At 35.0% G+C, this 21,719-nt stretch overlaps 1 protein-coding gene across 4 annotated transcripts in view; it reads left to right on the forward strand.

Moving 5' to 3' along the window:
- The first annotated feature begins 2,363 nt into the window (after nt 1-2,363).
- Nucleotides 2,364-21,719, forward strand: part of PIK3C3 (phosphatidylinositol 3-kinase catalytic subunit type 3) — a 126,494-nt gene continuing 107,138 nt past the window's right edge. Inside the window, exons 1-4 of one of the 4 annotated variants that reach the window (XM_034943585.3) lie at nt 2,364-2,882; nt 5,105-5,293; nt 10,053-10,196; nt 17,897-18,026. In XM_034943585.3, coding sequence (XP_034799476.1) covers nt 2,815-2,882; nt 5,105-5,293; nt 10,053-10,196; nt 17,897-18,026 — 531 coding nt within the window. In that variant the 5' untranslated portion in view covers nt 2,364-2,814. The remainder of the gene's footprint in view (nt 2,883-5,104; nt 5,294-10,052; nt 10,197-17,896; nt 18,027-21,719) is intronic. The other 3 variants (XR_004667548.3, XM_034943584.3, XM_003830212.6) reach the window with 3 other exon arrangements.

The raw sequence follows: 21,719 nt of genomic DNA on the forward strand, positions 1-21,719 counted from the left end.
AAGCGTATGTTATATTCATGATTCGTGAAAATCACATGGGAAGGAAAAAATCATTCCTCTCCTTTCAAAATAAGATGCTTAAGGCTTCCTTTTCTCTTATAGAGATGGCCTTGTTGATTGAATTCTAATACTCAAGTCTACCAACCAACACTTCCCTGACTTACAGTACAAAAGGCACTGAGAGTTTTGGTTTCTATAATAATTCTTTCCATGCTTCCATGACTTACCAAAATCTTGCTCCTTATTGGCATATTAGTTTTCCTTTATGTATTAACATATTTAATACAACTACAGTCAAGTTTTCTGAGATCCCTCTATAATACATTTTTAATGTTATTTTTTTCTCTTGATAATCTTTAAAAAGTTAAATCTATTTTGGGTTCTGTGAATGAATATCTTATAACTAAGTACTGACATTTGATTTTCATGCTTTTATCTGTGTTGTGTTTGCAACTGTTTTGGAAACAATCAGTATTAATTTAATTGTTACGAGCTAATGAGAAAAGGACAAAGTCAGGCTTAAAACAAAAAGATGTGTTGTAGCCAAGATAAAGCCAGAATACATCATGGTGGTTACACTCACGAAGAGTTCATAGTTATTTGAATAGAAAAAAAGAGTCTAGAAAAATGAATTGCCCTGTGGAATACAGCAGTATAGACGTGCTGAATTTCAAAGAATCAGTCCTGTAAGAGTAGCCAACACTATATTCCATAATCATTTTGCAAACAACAGTTTCTGTAAAAAATCCCACTATTATATTAAGATTGTTAATTTGAAGTTTTTATATTTAATTTGTTTGGTTGTATATGTATATAATATTATCTTAGGTTTATACATTAAATACCATTACATAATGAAAGTAATTTATTCACCACTGGGATCAGACAATTTACTCCTTTACACATTGTCAATATTTTATTCAAGATTGAGGTTTCACATCAAACCTCACACTTATTGCTGGAGTTATGCCTTAAACAGAGTACTTGTGACAACAGTGTTTCTGTTGAATGGCTGTGATAATTAGAAAGTTCAATTTGTATTGTTTGTTGAAATTACATTTCCTGTAAGTTCCAACCATTGGTGGCAGTTATTCTTAGGAACAAATCAAAGGTGCTCTTTTTGTTTAAACTTTAAGTTATAGGAGGATAACTATCATGTTTTTCTTTATTCTACCCAAATCCTTTTCTTGCCTCCATAAATATTTTTGAGAACTTATTTTGTGTAAAACATTCTGCATTAGCCATTTTTTTTCCCTTTCCAGGTTAAACAGCTCCACACCTTTCACCCTTTCTTGGAAATATTTTTTTTCGAATCCCTCAACATTCTAATTACGCCATTTTGCACATACTTTAGTGATGTCCGTCTTAAAATGCAGCACTTAGAAATAAAGACATAGGCTGGGCGCGATGGCTCACGCCTGTAATCCCAGCACTTTGGGAGGCTGAGGAGGGCGGATCACGAGGTCAGGAAATCGAGACCATCCTGGCTAACACGGTGAAACCCCGACTCTACTAAAAAATACAAAAAATTAGCCGCGCGTAACGGCGGGCACCTGAAGTCCCAGCTACTTGGGGGGCTGAGGCAGGAGAATGGCGTGAACCTGGGAGGTGAAGCTTGCAGTGAGCCGAGATCGCGCCACTGGTTAGGAGTTTGAGACCCGACTGGCCAACATGGTGAAACCCCATCTCTATTAAAAATACAAAAATTAGCCTGACTGGGTGGCGGGTGCCTGTAATCCCAGCTACTTGGGAGGCTGATGCAGGAGAATCGCTTGAACCCAGGAGATGGAGGTTGCAGTGAGCCGAGATGGTGCCAGCCTGGGCGACAATAGCAAAACTCCATCTCAAAAAAAAAAAAAAAAAAAAAAAAAAAGAAAAAAGAAATAAAGGCATAGAAAATGGAGACTTTCATTCAATATCATCATTAATAACCAGTAAGTAGGAAGTATTAAACTCAGCAATGCATTAGACAGCTAGCGGGGCAAGACACGGAAGTAAATGGCACACTAGTCTTACCTTCCAAGAGTTTTCAATCTAATTGGAAGGGAGTATTACAATTTTAGATTATAATAATTATAAAAACAAACATTATAGGAGCTCAGAGGGTTTAGAGATCTGTGTTCTGTAGTTATTACAGGAGGCCTCTAGATTCTAACTTGGGTTAGGGCTTGAAACTACATTGAATTTGAATATTCCCAGTTTAAACATGCACGCAAGTATTATGTCCAAAGTAGCATGAATATTGACAACACCAAACATGAAACCCAGATTTATTTATTCTCTATTTAGTCCTTTCCCTACTCTTTAGAGCAGAAAGAGAAAATCCTTGCTTGAGATAGCAAATTAGTGCTACACTTTTTGGGAAGGCCACTGGAATTTAAACCTGGCAAAATTCCAATTTTTGTGCTTGTAACCTGTTTAGCTGGCAGCCAGTGAAAGCTCTTATAATTCTTTTTGAATTGAATTTTCTTTCGTATTGTTTTAGGTACAGCTCAAGCTCAAATGATAGCGTCTCTTTTTCTTAAAAAAAAAAAAAAGTGCTGTCAAGACAGGAAAACTGGAATGTAACCAGATTAGCCGTTTCCCATATACATTTGCCCTTAAGCAAGATGGTGGGCGCCTTGTGCACATGCGCGGAAGGGTTGTTTCGGCGGGGAGTTCCGCCGCGTCGGAACTCGCTCCGGGCGGGGATTGGCGGCTTGCTGGCGGGGGCGGAACCGGAAGTTCCCGTGTTGTGGGGCTCAGCTGGTTCATTTATGTTGTTTTTCCTGTACTTAAGTTCCCGCTGTAGGTGGTACCTTTGCAGACGGTGCGATGGGGGAAGCAGAGAAGTTTCACTACATCTATAGTTGTGACCTGGATATCAACGTCCAGCTTAAGATGTAAGAGAACACTCGGGACAGGGAGTGGGATTGCTGGGGCGTAGGGACGTGGGGGCAGGGGCCTGTTGGGAGTGAGAGGCAGAAAGTACGTGACTCGTCTCAAGGCCCAGATTGGGGGCGGCTGTGTGGGCTGTAGCCAGGGAGGCGCGAGAGAGTGGATCGTGGAGAGGGGCTCTTTTGGAAAAGGATTTAATACGTGGTCTCCGTGAGAAGCACAGCAGTAGGAATAGCCCTTAAGTTCCGCTGTATTTTACAATCTTTAAAGTTTTTGCTGTTCAGCCTTTTGAGAGTTTATTACTATTTCATTGTAAATTAAGAAATCAAGTCTCGTCGTAAGTAAGAGGACGATCTTTATTTTGGAACGGGGCTTGTAGGGTGGAATGAAGGCTTCAGAAATTATGGAGAGGTAGACACAGGCAGATGCGATAGTTGAGAATAAGATGAGCACATGGTGTATTAGCACGGGAGGTGATAGAGGCCTAGAGTGAATCTTTGGGTAGTATGGCAGTGTTTAGTCAGGGAAGTTGGGAGTAAGTCGAAGATGAGGGTTCCAGTTTCAAAGGTACCAAGAAGATAGGAGAAAAGAGTCTTTGCAGGAAAACGTTGGGGCACCACGGCTGAAGTAAAGGTCAAGGGCGTGATATCTTGAGATGAGGATAATAGAACCGGTATAATGACGAGGGATGCACAAGACAGAGTTGGAAATTATGTCCCTTTTAAGGTGGTCATGTAGGAGTGTTGTCAAAGCTATCACAAATTATTGACCATAGCATCATCCATAATTAATAAACATTTCTTGTGTATGTTCAATTAATATTCAACAAATATGTGTCGGTCAAAGGTCTGCAGTAAGTGATAGATAAATTTTCTCAGTTGTCTGATGTACCTTTGAATGATCATTTCATTTTATTTTCAGAAGTCCCTTATTCGCTGACAAATAGTTTACTTTTTAGTTTGTGGTGGTGGTGGTAAAAGTAATATGTCAACAACCACCTTGTACCTTTGTATGATACTTTATACACTCATTTAAGGTATTTTCCATAGCATACACCACTAGTAGTTCATACAGGATCAATATTGATAAAGGGCTTTCCTTCAGCTTGATGCTCAGTATTTCTTGGATATATTAATGCATTTTTTGAAATGTTTGAACATTAAAAATAAAGAAAAAGCCAAAAAAAACCGGTCCCTTTTTTTTTTTTTTTTTTTTTTTTTTTGGAGACAGGGTCTCACTCTGTCTCCTTTCCCTTTGGGATGACGTTCTGCTTCTTTTGCTTCAACTCTCATGCATTGTTCAGGATCATTTCAGACATCTATCTGGGGTACTAAGTCCCTTCCCCATGCCAGCCTAAGTACTCTTGAGACTCTGATTTATCTTACTGTAATGGGAAGAATATTGGCTTTGGCCTCCCTGCCCTAGTGTTTATTCTCAGCTCTGTTACTTACTTTGTGACTGTGGATAAGGAGATTAGTTTATAAGTCTCTGTTTCCTCATTTATAAAATGAGAATATGGTGAAAATTATGTAAGAAAGAAAATATAAAATGCCTGGCACAGTATCTGATGTAATCTTGATGTCTAAAAAATGTTCCTCCCTCTCTGATAGTATCCTGTGCATATCTATTTATGACTTATACCACTATGTTTTAAAGAAATGATCAGACAATGCATGTGCATAGTAAAAAAAAAAAAAAAATGGAAAGAGTAGAATAAAAACATGCAGTTAAAAGTAAATTTTTTTCCCCAGAAGCAATGACTTAATATTTTATTGTAATACTGTATTGCTTATCTTTTCTTTCTTCTGGGCTTCTTTGTCCACTATGGTAAATGTTTCCTGAAAGAATAGATGAATATGTGGTCAACTTGAAATGAAGAAAATGAAACCAAGGCCTAGAAAGCTGGTGACTTCCAGAGGGTATATCAAGGGTCAATGGCAGCGTTTAAAATTCAGAAGTATAAAATAGAGAAATGTGTTGATGAAGATGGGACTGATATTAGGTATGTTAGGATTTTAAGAAACCCTTATCATATATAAAAATGACATTAATTTCATATACAGGAAAATGTTGTTTAGGTAGCATACCTTAACACGAAGGTAAACTTTTTAGTACTTATGCATATATGTACATACTTAAAGCATATATGTATATGCTTAGTACTTATGTATATATGTACATGCTTAAAAAATTCATGTCTGAAACATTGTTGGTCTTGTGCTTTCAGAGGAAGCTTGGAAGGGAAGAGGGAACAAAAGAGTTATAAAGCTGTCCTGGAAGACCCAATGTTGAAGTTTTCAGGACTATACCAAGAGACATGCTCTGATCTTTATGTTACTTGTCAAGTTTTTGCAGAAGGGAAGCCTTTGGCCTTGCCAGTGAGAACATCCTACAAAGCATTTAGTACAAGATGGAAGTAAGTTTTTTTCTGGCATATATTGTGTTACAGACTGTTCTTACCTTTCTTTATGGATGCTGCAAGTATAATTTAGTAGGATTATAGAGGAATTTCTTAATACCTATAGGCATGGATCAAATCATTTGAAGTAGAAACATACTCATATAAAGTATTATGCATATCAGTATTATAACTGCAATTGAAATAGAAATGGATTTATGTTTGTATTTAGCATATTGACATTTTGATAAGCACTTGACTGATTTACATGACCAAAAACAAAAACACGTCTGTGGCATTTTAAAATTCTTTACCATCCTGTGCTCTTGAATGCATAAATACTTCTGGATAGTCTGAAATATTGTCCAACCTGATGTTTGGAGCTCAGATTTTTAGAGATAGATCTATTGCCATCTGTTCAGATAAAATTTTTATTATTATTTTACAAATGAAACTAATAAAATTTTTATTATTATTTTACATATGAAACTAATTTATTTAGATTCATAGTTTATTCAGCATGGCACATTAGCAAGACCTTGTCAAGATTCAGGGTAAATATAATGAACATGAAGTTCCTGTTTTTTTCAGAAGAGTATTGTGGATCCTTAATCTGACTTCTTGACACTTCTTATTTGATAGACTATGTAGTGCAGTTCTGATGTTTGATCAGCGAGTGTTATTCAGCACTCTGGTAGGCTCAGTGTAGGATACACAGGCTGTATGCTTTTAAGGAAGGAGTATTCATGGAAGACAGGATGTGACCACATGGACAGCCAGACTGTGCCATAGAGGGTTCAACCCTGTGTGTCCCAGGTGTCACCCAGTGTAGCTGGAAAGGGTTTTCAAAGAGCAGAAGCCTGAACTCTGGGATCTGGCCATATCGAAACCAAGTATTTTAATGGTGTAATTTCTTCAGTAGTCTTTTGTGGAGAGATATCTGTCTGTCTGTCTATCTAGCCTATCTATCTGTATATATATATGTGTGTATATAGATATAGATATATATGTATATAGATATGTGTGTATGTGTATGTAGATATACACACACACGTAAAAAATATATATATATACTTAATACTTTTTATTCTGGAAAATTTTAAACCTACAAAAATAGAATAATACAGTGAACGCCTAAGTTTCTGTTATATACCTACTGTTAACTCATGGCCAATCTTGTATTCTCACCATTTTATAACAAACCTCAAACGTTATAACACCTTAACTGTAAGTATTTCTGTATATCTGTTTTTAAAGCATAACTACAGTATCATCATCATCACACCTAAAACAATGGAGCAGAATTCTTTAATTGTATCAGAGATTCTTAAACTGGAATCAGGAAGTCTTCAAACCCCTGAAGGTGTATGCAGAATTTTGTGTTTTGTGTACTTTTTCAGGGACAGAGCTCAAAGCTTTAATTAGATTTTTGAGGTCACCTATTACTCTCAGAAGAGTTAAAACAAATTTAGGTCTAGAAGGCCAAAAACATTTTGGTAAGGAAAAATGTATAGTGGCTTCTGTTGCATGACTTGACAAAAAAGGAAATTACAACAAAAGCAAATTCTCAATTACAAGATTAAAGATTTTCTCCTCCTCCTCCCATTTGCCAACTCTTCTCTGCATTAGTTTTTATATTATATGTTTGCAAGAATATAAAAACTTCCATGTTTGATCTCTAAAAGTTGAATTTTTAACGTTTGTAGTTTTTAAATTGTGAAAGTACTGGAAAGTACGCTAAAATTATTTAAAACGACTTTGAAATTAAAATGTCTAAGCTATGTAGACAATAGATTTAGAAAAACACCTTATTTTGGATAAAATACCACGAGAATAGGCTTTTTAAAAAAATACTGTACAGGTGGATCACTTGAGGTCAGGAGTTCAAGACCAGCCTGGCCCACATGGTGAAACCCCCTATTAAAAATACAAAAATTGCCTGGACATGGTGGCAGGTACCTGTAATCCCAGCTACTTGGGAGGCTAAGGCAGGAGAATCGCCGGAACCCAGGAGGCAGAGGTTGCAGTGAGCTGAGATTGAGCCATTGCACTCCAGCCTGGGCAACAGAACGAGACTCCATCTCAAAAAAAAAGAATAGTCTTTGGGAGACTAAGAGAAAACATTTGCACGTTTTATACATCCTGCTCTTTAGTATTCGAAAGTTGAATTTATTGGTAGTTCATCAAAACAAAAATTGCCATCCTAAAGTGAGTGGAGGTAAAAACCTTAAATAGTCCTTATTGTTTATAAGTATTTGCTTAAAAGAGATATTCTATAAACCTTGGAAAGAAGAAATTAGATCATAAAGGGATCTCTTGCTATCCAAATTTTTGCATTCCTTAGTTCAGATAGTATTTTAGGGCCAGTATGAGATTCTAAATTATTTAAATCTGTTTGATTTCTGACTTTCTGATAGTGAGTTGTGAGAGTTCTAATAATGAGGAACTCATCCGAAATTTATTCAAGTCTATCATATCATGTCCTATTCTGTCCTACACTAAGAGATCCCATGAGGGACACTTGTACTTCCTTTAATTACACTTAAGGTAAATTCTCATTTTTAGGTGTATGTACTGCAAATTTCTAAGTTTTTTTCTTATGTGAATATTATTCTTTAGGGAAGTAGTTTACATTTTTAAGAACACTTATATTTCACATTGTCTCATAAAGGTTTTGAAAATGGCTTTAGAGAGACATATAATACAATCTAATTCAAAAATTACAGTTAGGATTCTGAAGTATTTTAATCAGATTCGAGTGCTAGCACAATGGTATGCGGTGATGGGGGTACCTGGTGGGGATTGGAGCATCCAGATTTAGGCTTTGCAGTTTTGATTGTTGCCAAGTGAATGTAATCTTAAGGTTAATGAGGGTTAGCGGATGGGGTAGGGATGATTCGTGAAGAGGAAGAGAACGAAGTGGTGTCCAAAATATATACCTTTTTGGTGTCTGACTAGATTTTTCTATAACTTCTAGAATATCTAGAGCAGTTTTCAAACTTTTTAACTGAAGGATCATTTTTTCTTTTTTCTTTTTTTTTTTTTTTTTTTGAGATGGCGTCTTGCTCTGTCGCCAGGCTGGAGTGCAGTGGCATGATCTTGGCTCACTGCAGTCTTCACCCTCTGGGTTCAAGCAATCTCCTGCCTCAGCCTCCCAAGTAGCTGGGACTACAGGCACGCACCACCATGCCCGGCTGATTTTTGTATTTTTAGTAGAGACAGGGTTTCACCATGTTGGCCAAGCTCATCTTGAACTCCTGACCTCAAGTGATCTGCCTGCCTCGGCCTCCCAAAGTAGGATCATTTTTTTCAAAAGAACTCTTCTGCAGAAGCCTAGTATATAAAACATATTAAGTGCAGTTGCTTTGATTGAAAGTGGTGTTGCCTGGTATTGGATAGCAGAAGGTTTGAGACAAATGATTAGTTGGTCATTGGTGTTGTCTGGTAGTCATTAAAGGACAGAATACAGAATAATAAATTCCACAATATTATCCAAAAAGAAATTTGGATAATATCCAAAACATTATTTTGGATGTTATCGCTTATTGTTGTCTTCAACTTTAGCCAGTGTTAATTAACTTCTGTGGTTTATTCATTGGCAAAAGTTGGCACTGCTTAGTGTTTTTCTTTCTAGCCTGCCCTACCATGTGGCTAGTAATTAGATAATTTTATTTAGTTGTTTGAGCCTATTTGTAGTAGATACTGGCTTTCTTAAGCATGTGATTAAAAAAGTATTTCATAGAAGAAAAGGATTTAATAACTCCTTTTTCTTGAAATTGATAGCCATCTCTAATTTATATGGCATATATAAATGATTTGTTGTTTACGTTTTTGGAAATTTTGTTAAATGTTTTAGCAATACAGATGTATTTAACATAGACTAGGATATGTCCCTTAGATAATAACTTTGAATGAACAGAATAATTTTGAGTAAACAGAAATAGAATTCTATGTGTCTGCTAGGTATTAGTTTGGCATATTGTTGGCACAGTATTCTTTTGGAATTTAAAAGCCAGCTCCTCTTGAAGAGGGTTGAAATTATCAAATGAATACAGTGTGAAATTTAAAAGTATAAGAAAATTTACATAAATATATAGAGGGTTTAAAAAAAAGAGCTGTGGTGTCATTAACTATATTATTATTAACAAACATTCCTCAGTGAAAGAATATATACAGATGTGCTTTGAAAGCATAAAGCACTAATAGCTTAATGTTATCAGTATTAATGAAATCATTTGAGGAACAGAAAATTCTCGCATAAGAAGTCACATATCTGTCTGGAGCAGTCTGGTAACTTCATGTGATAAGGGTAGTAGATTTTCTACTTTGAGTTTTTGTTTTGATTGTTTTTTTTCCTGATTTGTTCTCAGAAGTGCTTTTGAGTATGAGTAATTTTGATTATTTTATCTTCATAATGTAAATTGGGTTTTGAAGAGTGGTTAAAGAAAATCATGGTTTGTTTAAAAAGTTCTAACAGGTTGAAATGTTTTCCCAGGTTTTTTTCGCCATTATATTATCTGGTGTCTTGGTGTTTTCTGAGTTTTATTAAAAAATTTAACAGAGCTGTTTTTCATGAGCTCTATTAAAACAATTATGTTTTTATTTAAAATGGAAAGTTGCCTTTAGCAAAATTGAGGTGACTGCCATATTATTTTTTAGAGTCTAACAACATTTTTGGAACCTTTTCCTCTGGCCAAAACTTTTTGTGTGGTTTGTTAATTTAAAAGAAAGATATATATATATGTATTTCTGATTTATGTTAACTTCATTTCCATAGCTGGAATGAATGGCTGAAACTACCAGTAAAATACCCTGACCTGCCCAGGAATGCCCAAGTGGCCCTCACCATATGGGATGTGTATGGTCCCGGAAAAGCAGTGCCTGTAGGAGGAACAACGGTTTCGCTCTTTGGAAAATACGGGTAAGCATTCTGTTGGTCTCATCTGTAGGAGTGTAGCAGCTTTCTGACCCTTTTCTTTTTCGGAATGAGGGAAGGCTTTAATAGTTTATGCTCAGTCTCCAGTGTAAACCAGTTAGGTACATATGATTTGATCATTCCTTACACTGATTTTAACATATATTTCCTACAGGATATACAGATAGATTAGGAAATACAATTTATATTGCTCTTCTGTTGGTGATTTAATGTGATTTCTAGTAGAAAATAGAAGTCATTGGGAAATAGAACCTTGCTTTTAGGGAAAAGTGACTATGATATATAACTGCTTTGTTACAGGGTTTATCTGCTTTTTTTATAATATTGACAGAAAGGATGAAAAACAGGATTAAAAAGCATTCATTAGCTAATGATGGTAATGATTGTGATATAAAAGATAATTCAGTTTTTGAAACATTTGCAAATACTAGATGTTTGTTGTTAAAAAAAAAATCCCATAGTCCCAAAGGATATTTTCTCTATATCGTTTTTCTCCTGGGACAGAGGGCTCAGTCTATCTTTAGAGAATTTGTGACATTCTGTTATTATTCTGCATTTACTAATAGGAATTTTTCACTAAAGAACTTGGTCCTTCATCAAGTATTTACTTAGTTCATATAGGAAAGACAGATAAATATTTTAACTTTCTTTCCCTTTACCAATTTTAAGACTAATGAGTTTGTGCCCTAGTAACTTGCAAAGGTGGTGATCGATGGCTTTTGTGCATTTTGTTTTTTATGTGTTTTAGTCCATTGCTGTCTTTACTCTTTATAATGCTCAAAAAATCTCATTTTTGGTCAGTAGGAGACCCTTCAAGTAGACCCCGTGTCCTTTTGGCAGTACACTAGTAGTGATTGGTAGCTTCTTTGCTTTCTGGTAGACAAGTTTTTCCAGGCTCATTTGGTAATTTTCTGCTCCAGACCTGGAATCTCTGAAAGAAGTTCTGGTTCCTTTCAGTGTGAAATGCTATAGATCTGTCTGGATATTACAAATGTCTTAATTTTTGTCTACTTTAAAGTTAAAAAATGTTATTTAATTTTTACATCATTAAGTATGAGGAGGATCGTATTTTGGAGTGTTTATTGACTATTTGTGTTTATGTTTCCATGAACTGCTTTTTGATGTACTTTGTCCTTTTTAGAAATTGAGATATAATTCACATATCATAAAATTCTTTGCTTTTTTTTTTTTTTTGAGTTGTCATTTTCTTATTGATATATAAGGAGTCTTTGTAGATGAATGGAATTAGCCCTTTGTGGGTTATGTTACAAATACTGCTTTTCTGGTTTGGTTTGTTCCTTTGAATTAGTATGTATTTGTTTGCTCTTCATGGATTTTAAATTATTATCTTGAATCTATCAGTTTTTAGTTTTTGGGCTGTGAATTTAATGTTTTAGGAAGTTCCCATTTAAGATTCTTTAAAATGGTTTCTTCTGTTATGCTTTTATTCCTTTACATTAAAATCTTTGATTTATCTAAAATTACTTTTGTGAAAGAGTGGTATAGTGAGAATAGCTTTTTAGAGAAAACCAAAACAAATGGTTTGAATATTTGTCCCAACACTGCTTATTAAATAAGTCATCTTATCTAGCTATTTTAAAATAGCATCCTTATATACTCAATTCATCATGTGTTGAAGTCTAAGAGAGGCATTATAGTGTATAGTGCTATAGTGGTTAGGAAAGCAAGTTGTAGATTATCTGGCTTCAAATCTTGGCTTCTTTGCTTAGTATCTGTGTATCCTTGGGCAAATTATTTAATCTTATGCCTCAATGTCTTCATATGTTAAATGAAAGAACAATAGTATCTACCTCATTGAGTAGTTTATGATTGTTACATTACTAAATACATTTAATGGGCCTGATAAATATTATATCATATATTTATGTATTGAATAAATATTATAATGACCTTAATAAATACTAGGTATCCTTCCTGGGCTATTCTGTCAGTTAGGATAGTATTATAAAATGTTTAAGTATTAGGTAAGGATAATTCTTATTAGTCTTTCTTTTAAAATATTTCCAGGTTTGTTTTGGCAGATACATTTTAATATTTTCTCAATTAAAAAACTCAATGTTATTTTGTTAGAAAATCTTACTGAATTATATATGTTAATTAAAGAGAGAATTGATGCCTTTATAATATTAAACTTTCCTATCCAGGAATAGAGTGTGTCAGAAAGGCTTCTAAACTCATGAATGAAATCTAGATGTAATCCCATTTGGAATAGCTTGGTTGCTTACAAATACCTAGGTATTTTAGTTTAATGTGGCTACTAAAGAGATATTTGTTATTAAAATTCATACAGGAAAAATAACTTAGATGTAGTCTGAAACATTGTAACTTTCAGTTTTAAAATATACTTTTTGATAAAATAGCATGTTACAGCAGAATGGACATATTGCTAAATCAGTATTGTTTCTTTTACAGAGTGTTTACCCCTTATTTTTTGTTACTAGGGAGGGGCTTGTTTGCAACAGAGAAGAAAAAGAAAAATGTACAGCTCTTCTTAGTGGCTAAATATTTTTGAGAAATAACCAGACATTCCTCTTGGTTTTTCCTCCCAGATTCATCACAAGTGGTTTACCTTCTGGAATATCAACAGGAGGTTCCCTCATAAAAACACCTGCGTTAGTACTCATGCATTTTAGGGGACTTTAGGATCTAGTTTCAGAGGATTTTCTGACTAGGATGTAGTTGTGGGAGGGACAATTGAAATTTCCACAGATGCAGTGAAATGAACTGCCTACATCTAAACAAACTCTCAGATTGATTTTTGGTACTGTTTAGTTTGGCTTCTGGCACGTTTTTTTAAAAAGTACTACATCAAATCAGTAATAATCAACCTGTGTTTAAGAACCATCCTGGAAGCCTATGAGAAAAGCATCTTCCTGGGTTCTCACTAACTCAGTGTGTCTGTGGTGGGGCCCAAGAATCAGCATTTTAAACAAGCATCCTGAGTGAGTCTGTGAAAGGGAGCCTATGAACCACATTTTGAGAAGCACTGAACTGACCTTTGTGATAGTTTATTAATATGACTTACACGTGCATTCATGCGTTCCTCTTCTTTACTCCTTCCCTTGGTGCCCACTTTATTTGTAATTCTGTGTATATCCCAGTGAAAGGAAAATTCCTTTACCTCCCATCCAAACCAAGCTGGCAGCGTGCCTAAAGACAAATCAGTAGCGCTTGTTCTACTTTAAAAAGTCATTAAACCCCAAGGATTTCTATAAAGAGAGCAGTAGCAATAAGTGAGTGGTTACTTAAATTTGTTTTCTGCCATTAACTAAAATAAGACTTTGAATCTTGGAAAGTCATCTGTTTTCTCTTAACTCTAACTGGAAAATAGGTCATCCTACACTCCTTCATGTCCCGAACACATCAGATGCCCGATATAAATGAAACCTGTTAGAGAGAAGCACTGATTGCATGAAATTATCTCACTTAGAGCTTGATTTCTCCAACTTGAGTCATTTACTTATCACTTTTAGAATTCCATTCATATCTCTTCACTAAGTATATTGTCCCTTTTTTTTTTTTTTTTTTTTTTTGAGATGGATTCTCTGTCGCCCTGCTGTGGGGTGATCTGAGCTCACTGCAACCTCCGCCTCCTGGGTTCAAGCGATTCTCCTGCCTCAGCCTCCTGAGTAGCTGGGATTACAGGCCCATGCCACTGTGCCCAGCTAATTTTTGTATTTTTAGTATAGGCGGGGTTTCACCGTGTTGGCCAGGCTGGTCTTGAACTCCTGACCTCAGGTGATCCGCCTGCCTCGCCCTCCCAAAGTGTTGGGATTACAGGTATGAGCCACTATGCCTGGCCTATTGTTCTTTACTTGATATCTTTATTTAACCCAACTTACTTTTTTTAAACTTCCACTTATTTTAAAAGAAAAGCTTGATATCCCTGTTGTACATGGAAAACAAGTATTATTTAACATTAGTGGGTAATAGCAAGACTAAATATAATGACAAAAACTATGCTATTAAATTTTAGAAATTGAAGCAAAAGAATCCCTAGTGAATACAAATGATATGAAATTCATTTGATTTGTGAAATATGCATACAATATCTGCAAAAAATCCTTTAATTAGAATGGTTCTGTTTTCCATAGTCAGATATACACGGAATATTCAGCTCACTCTCAGATTAAGGTGAAGATCAGGCTTTACATCATTTTCATTTTTAATCAGTTCAACTCCTATATAGTTGTAGGGCAGTTATCCAAACATAACTAACATAACGTAAGATTTTAATATAGGTCTAAGATATTTTGAGGGGGTGGAGTGCAAAAAGACTAAATCACCAACTCCTATTCCCCCTGTACTGGCGCTTGTACTGACCTTCACCTCAGAAGAAGGAATTCTAAGAAACCCTATGAAATTAAAACAACTTTTTTTTTTTTCCTCTCTGTCCTGTAGCCTTGCCATGTGGGTGAGCTGCCTCGCATTGGAGAAAAGCCAGGCATTTCCTAGTCCTAAGCAGCTACAGGTCTTCTTGTGCAGCTTTGGATTGTGAAAGATGATGTTCAGGATGTTCCTGGTGCTACAGCAGAGTGCAGACATCTCCTTATGCTGTTGGCTCACAGCTACTTCCTTGCATGGTGCTGCCATCCAGGGAGACAGGGCAATATGAGTATTCTGGGTGGTCTCAGCAAGAAGCGCGTGCAGATTTTTTTCCACCTCCTCAAAAACCATGCCATGTGCCACTTCCATTCTCATAACTTAGGGAAACGCTGCCTTTAACCATAGTTTTCTCAGATGTTTCTTATGCAATGAAATAACACCAACCATCCCTCGCCTTTTCCCCTAAAGGGTTCTGATGTGTACTTAGTAGCTGTTAAAAGTGATCCTCAAGACATCTAGTATTGTAGTATTGTAGTATTGGTAATCTTGTGACTATCAGCTCTTGCTGTTTGCTAATATCTGTTTTGTTTACATGAGTCAGTATGAGGCAGAACTTCTTGGAGAATAGTCTAATTAATAATTGAAATACTGATTTGTTAGGGATAAGGCTAGAATAATTTGTCGTCCTTAATTTGGAAGTCTAGCATATGAAATTTCAAAGTAGCTAAAGAATGGATTGATTGTTAGGTTGACCTGGCAAAGAACCACATGCAAGCTGTAGATTTCTCTTGCAGTTGTTTTTTCTAAATGTGAATCCTGGAAGTCAAGGCAGTTGGTGCTGTAGTGGCTTGGCACTGCAAGCTGGAATATCAACAGCAGCTGTTGCTGGGGCCTCTGCTGGAGTCAGAAGGAGATCCTGCTGTGCTGTTTCTTCTGTCTTGCCTGTTTGGCTTAATTTCCCAAGTGGACACGATGCTCTGAGCATCTTCTGCCTTGCCACCTGGAGGCTGTGTAACTCTGCAAAGTTCCATTAGTGTCAAAAGAAAGTAATATGTTCACTTGCTCATTTGAGTCACTTGGCATCACCCATACCCTCCACGTCCCCTATCCTTAAATCTCTTCTCTAGATCCATCCCAAGGCACCTAAATCATTTAGTAAACTGACTTCTTGCCAAATGTGCTTATTTTTGATTTAGTTAAGTTCAGCCAGCCAAAGTATTCACTGGGGGATGGGAAGGTAGAGAGAAGGAAGGGAAGCCTTCTGCTATTTCTGAAGGTACATTTAAGGATATTTATTTAAAGTGATATTATCATCTCACTGTACGTAGTTCCTTAGAGACTGCTCTAAGCAGGCCCGCTTAATGTTGAATCTATATCTCAGTTGAAAGAGAAAGAAAATTAACTTTATAAGAGACATGTATATATGTGGTTTTTGTACTGTAATTTTCTTTTGATGTTTAACATGATAAATAAATATTGAGAATTTTGATTTATCACAGCTAGTCAATGCATTTTGTATGGGTCCATAAGGTAAGCTTTTGCAAATACAGTTACTAGAATTATCTGTTTTATTGCCAACTTTAGAGACCTTTTAACAGATATGGTCTTTGATCTTATTGTGCTCATGAGTTTGTAGCTATCTTTTATAATTCCCAATCTAAATGTTTATGGCATCATTACTTATACACATTATATAATGTTTAGTGAAAATCTTTATTACCTTAGGAAAATCTATGAAGAAATTTTTTATTAGCCAGAACATTATAATAATGATTTGAAAAAATTTATGTAAACCGTTAGCAGTTAAGGAGACAATTTTTTTTTGTTGTTTTTTTTTTAAGTTTTGAGACAGGGTCTCACTTTCTCACCCAGGCTGGAGTACAGTGGTGCAAACATGGCTCACTATAGCCTGGTCTTCCCAGGCTTAAGCAATCCTCCTGCCTCAGCCCCCTAAAAACTACAGGCATATGCCACTGTACCCACCTAATTTTAGTTTTTTTTTTTATTTTTTAGAGATGGGGTTTCGCCATGTTGCCCAGGCTAGTCTCAAACTCTTGAGCTCAAGTGGTCTGCCTGCCTCAGCCTCTCAAAATGCTGAGATTACAGGTGTGAGCCACCATGCCCAGTCTGTACCTTGTTTTTTTTTTTTAAAGTATTAAATGTGAAAATGTATGAAGTGCTTTAGATTTGCCTGTCCATCTACACACACTTCTAGTTTTTTTCTTTCTATTGCAATTTCTATAGTCTTTTTATTTCTAAGAGTAAGAAATAACTTATTGAGCTTTGAGTAGATGCTGTTTGAGTAGACTTTATGTTTGAAAATTCTTGTTCAAAAATATTTTTTTGAAAAGAAACCACATTAACAGAAGAACATCTTTAACCTCCCCATCAGAAAGAAACATGGGAATTTGGCAGCAGCATAGTTAAAACACATAGTTATCTAAAGCTCTTTATGAGTTTGTTTCATCTTTGTATGTTCTTGGTAGCTTTTTGACAAAAACAAGACAAAGGTTATATATTGTTTCACTTTGAAGCAGGATAACCAAACTTAGGCTGAATTCTGGCTATGTGCTAAATTTCTGATTTATAGACATGGGAAATGTTTTTGTATGAATCTACTATTGTATTCACTTTTAGAACATGCCTTTTATGGAAAAGAAAGGAGAAATCAATTTGTACAGCAAAAAGACTAGTAATAGCTAACATTTATTGAATACTAACTGTATGCCAGTCACTGTTCTAAGTACTTTTTACTTGTATTGATTTATTTAATTTTTCCAGTTACCTTGTGGGATACAAGTCCTTTTATCCTATTTTATAAAAGAGGAAACCGAGGTACAGAGAGGTTAAGTAGTTTACCCTAGGTTATGTGGGTAATAGCACAGCTGTGATTCAAGTACAGGCAGTTTGACTATATAGTCTACTGTAATGTCATTTAAAGAAAACAGTTATGTAATTATTTAAATTTTGATTTTAGTCATTGTAAATGTGGCATTCTTCAGTTGGTTAGGAATTTGATCTCTGTTATTCCTTAGATCTTCACCAAAGTGATGAAATGTGTGTGCTCATTTCTCATCCTTCTCTCCTTCCACTCTCTGTGTAGAATTCTCTGTCATAGTTCTGAGTGCTTGGAGGAGAAAAGAATGGCATGTGCAAAGCAGTGTGACATGGATTTTAGTTGCTTGGTTAATTGCTTTACATTCCATTGGGGGCTTAAAGCTTGGCAGTGGAGATATACATTTCCATGTATAGAATTCTCTTTATTTTTAGGAATCTAAAATTTCCTGTAATGAACTGTATTAATTTACTTCTACCCTGAACATTCTCTTTTTCCCTAGCATGTTTCGCCAAGGGATGCATGACTTGAAAGTCTGGCCTAATGTAGAAGCAGATGGATCAGAACCCACAAAAACTCCTGGCAGAACAAGTAGCACTCTCTCAGAAGATCAGATGAGCCGTCTTGCCAAGGTAAAAAAAGTCATTTGGAACAGGTGCAAAGCTCTGACTGATGTCTATTGTAGTATATATACCTTGACATTATGAACTCTGTCAGATTTTTAAAAAATCTAAATCTTAACTTTTAAATAATTGTTTTATTGAGATATAATTCACATACCATAAAGTTCACCCTTGGAAAGCATACAGTCTGATGGTTTAGTAAATTTACAGACTTGTATAATCATCACCACTATATAATTTTAGAATTTTTTCATCACCCCTAAAAGAAACTGCACCATTAACAGTCACTCCCATTTTCTGCTCCCTGCAGTTAGTTCCAGGCAAGTACTAATCTACTTACTATCTGTATGGATTTGCCTATTCTGGAAATTTCATATAAATGGAATCATTCAGTATGTGACCTTATGTCTGGAAATCTGTCAGGTTTGAAAATGTGGAGTGTTGGTGATATTTTCAAGATGACCACCCACTTTTTCTGGTGACATAGCCTTAAAGTTGTTAGTGTAACATGCTCGAGAAGCTTATGCCATTTGGAAGTGAAGATGACTCAGACAATTAACTAGTATAAAGTGTCTTTGTAAGCAGATGAAGTTATTACCTTTTTCTTTCAAAATTGTTTTAATCAAGTGTTTTCACTTAGAAATATAAAAACTAAATTCTATTCCGTGCATTAATTGCAACGCTGTCATTTATTTTGTGAACTTCCTTTCACAAAGCACTGTGTTAGATACTGTTTAAGGATCCCTTTACAGTTATCTGATTAGGACACTTTCTTGTAGTTATAACACATACTTTTTTTTTTGCAATCTTATTAGTAGGAGTGCCTCTTTAATGTCTGGAGGAAGTTTTGTTGCTAAGCTTTTAACAGCTTGTTGCCTTTACCCACATATAGAAGAAATCTTCAAGAATAAGTACTTGGGTTGGCTAGGCTTCATGCTTCAACATAGAATTTTTGTCAAGTTCATTTTGTCTTTTGTATTGCTCTTTTAAGGAAAAATGATGTCGTAGCAACCTGATAACTATATTGACCAATATACTATTGTCTGCTTCTCCCATCCATAATTAAATAAAATTTAATATTCATTTCTTCTACTCATTCTGAGATTTTGTTTGCATTCTGACATGGGATATAGGAAAGGTCTCAAGCTTTTCATATGTCTACCTTTAAGACTTTATCTTAGTGATGATCTTTCATTTGAGCTACTCTCTGTCCCTTTTACAAACCTTGAATAGTTAATATAAATTTTATTAGAATCAATTCATTTATAGCCTGTGGGTCACTATAATATGAAAAAGGTTAAATTAAAAAAGAATAAAGAATAATATTTTTAAAAAAGCTCTTAAATTGTCTTTTAAGAGTAGCCATTATGATTCATATTGTAGGCGAAATTCTAAGTCTGAGGGGGAATGGCCAGAGTCAAGAAATATAAAGCTTTATAGTTGCACAGTGTAACTACATTGTTTCTCGGTTAAACACATTATTTAGGCTTCTGTTCACCTAAAAAGTTAGGTTTCTAATTTTTTTCCCTAATTCTTTTTGATGGAAGGTTTAAAAAATAATTTTTGTAACAACTATGACATTTTTCAGGCATCGGTGTATGGAGTATAATCGTTGGAATTAGTCCCAGTTGGACTGCTGGTTTTTTAATGTAGCACAACGTTAATAGTATATCTTTTTCATTTTAATCTTTTGAATTTTATACTAGAAAAAAGATGTGACTTAATGATCACCTTTTTTATGATTGAAACAGTGACCCTTCATGCTTGTTCATATTTGTCTTTTAGTTATTTGTGCACATTAACAACTCTAGAAATGATGACTAAGCATGTGCAGAGCTCAATGAGGTGTAGGAAAGAAGCCTTCTTAATGTTTTTGTTAATTGGTAGCAATCATTATCCCCAGTTTAAATTCTTTAGCCAAGTGGATCCTACTTTTTCAAGAGATAGTTATTAAAATTTATGTGCTGTTTGTATTGTTCAGAATGGTTAGCAGTTTTCAGATAAGTTTTTATTGGTTTGTAAATCTTTAAAATGGGAATAAAAATTAATGAGAGTGAGCAGCTTACAGTCCTCCTGATAGTAATTGGAGCCTAGCTCTTTTCCACATTCTTTCATCCCTAATAGAATTGTACTTTTAACTTCTGAATGGAGTGGAGACATCTGAGCTTGCCGTGCTGTGACAGCTTGCATTAGTATTAACTTATGTTCCCCAAAGACTAAACAGAAACCATCAAAATGAGTAATTACTTTTTTAAGGGGAAAAATGTGTCCTGTTTGTAGCTTTGTTAAGGAATTGCTCCCTCTTTGAAGGAAGCTCTTTTTATTTTTTGATGTATTGTGCTAACTCGATATTCCCCTCTTCTTGATATAGCAGTTGCTTGTGGTTTTTGAGGTTTCAGAACTGTTATATATCCCAGCTGCTATTGAAGAGAAATGTTTTAAAAATGATGTCTTAAGATTTGACAAAATTGGAAGGTTGGGCACTTGGAAATGCATTATAGTGGGAAGAGCACTGTACTGCGAGTCAGAGTTTTGGCCATTCTGCTAACTTGGGGAAAATAATTTTTGAGTTTGCAAAATCAGGTGTTTAGAATGGATGATTTTTATGGTCTCATGTAGCTCTTTAATTGATTCTAAAAGTACTGATATAGGAAATAATTGGGATTATCTGCCTGGGTTTCATAGTTATTATCTTAGTAGGGAATAAAATTGTGATTATTAATTTGCAACTTTGAATGTATTGTTTGCAGGTCATTCCTTTTTTTCTGCAATGTGTATGCCTAGGGTAAAGTGTTACATAGGGCTTGCCTAATGTGAATAATGGGGCTTTGCTCTTAATTTTGTTGTTTGATTAGTGCTTGCTTCTTAAATTTTTAGAGAGGCTTCCTGAAAAACAACTCTTTCCTAACCTAAAACATGGTCTTGCCTTATACTTGAGAAAATATATTTTGATACTTGTATGGTCTTAATTTGCTCTCTTACTCTTTAGTTAATTAATTAATTAAGTTAGTTAATTTACTAACTTACCGGAGAGAGTATACTTTGGTACTTACATTCTTAAAATTATATTCTTAACTTAAAATTATTTTGACTGAATTTATTATTATTATTCTTAAATTCTTAAAATTATGCTTAGATACTTAATTTGTTCTTACAGTTGTGCCACAATAGTGTCTGCTGTCTTTCACTCTTTTTCTGATGACACATTTTAAAAAGTTGTTCAGTTAGATTGTCACTCTCTTTCTCAAAACATTTTGAAATTGTGTTAGGTATAATAAACTTTTAAACATGGGAAAGTATTTGTATGCCTCCTGCTTCCATTTTCATACAGAAGGAACAGAGATGGTAGATGTAATGTCTGTATTTCTCACGCTACCATTTTAAGAAAAAAAATTAGTATTCAAATAGATGAGGGTTAAGTAGTTAGAACCAAATGGTTTATTCCTTGTTGCAACTTTTATTTTCCATCCAGTGAATTTACTATGATTGTTTCTAATTTTTGAGAAGACAGTTGGCTTAAGACTAAAAAGATATACATAAATCTTAATAATAGCAAAGCATTTTTACTATGCATGGTACCCATGAGCCTAAATAAGTGGCATAGTAGTAACAGTTTTCAAACTGCAGTATGAGAGAGTTTACTCACTTATAGAACTACTTCAGTCTTGATTGTCTAGGGATAATGGACAAGAGGACTGTGAA

The sequence above is a fragment of the Pan paniscus genome, chromosome 17, assembly GCF_029289425.2.
Source record: "Pan paniscus chromosome 17, NHGRI_mPanPan1-v2.0_pri, whole genome shotgun sequence".
In the NCBI taxonomy this organism is placed as follows: Eukaryota; Metazoa; Chordata; class Mammalia; order Primates; family Hominidae; genus Pan; species Pan paniscus.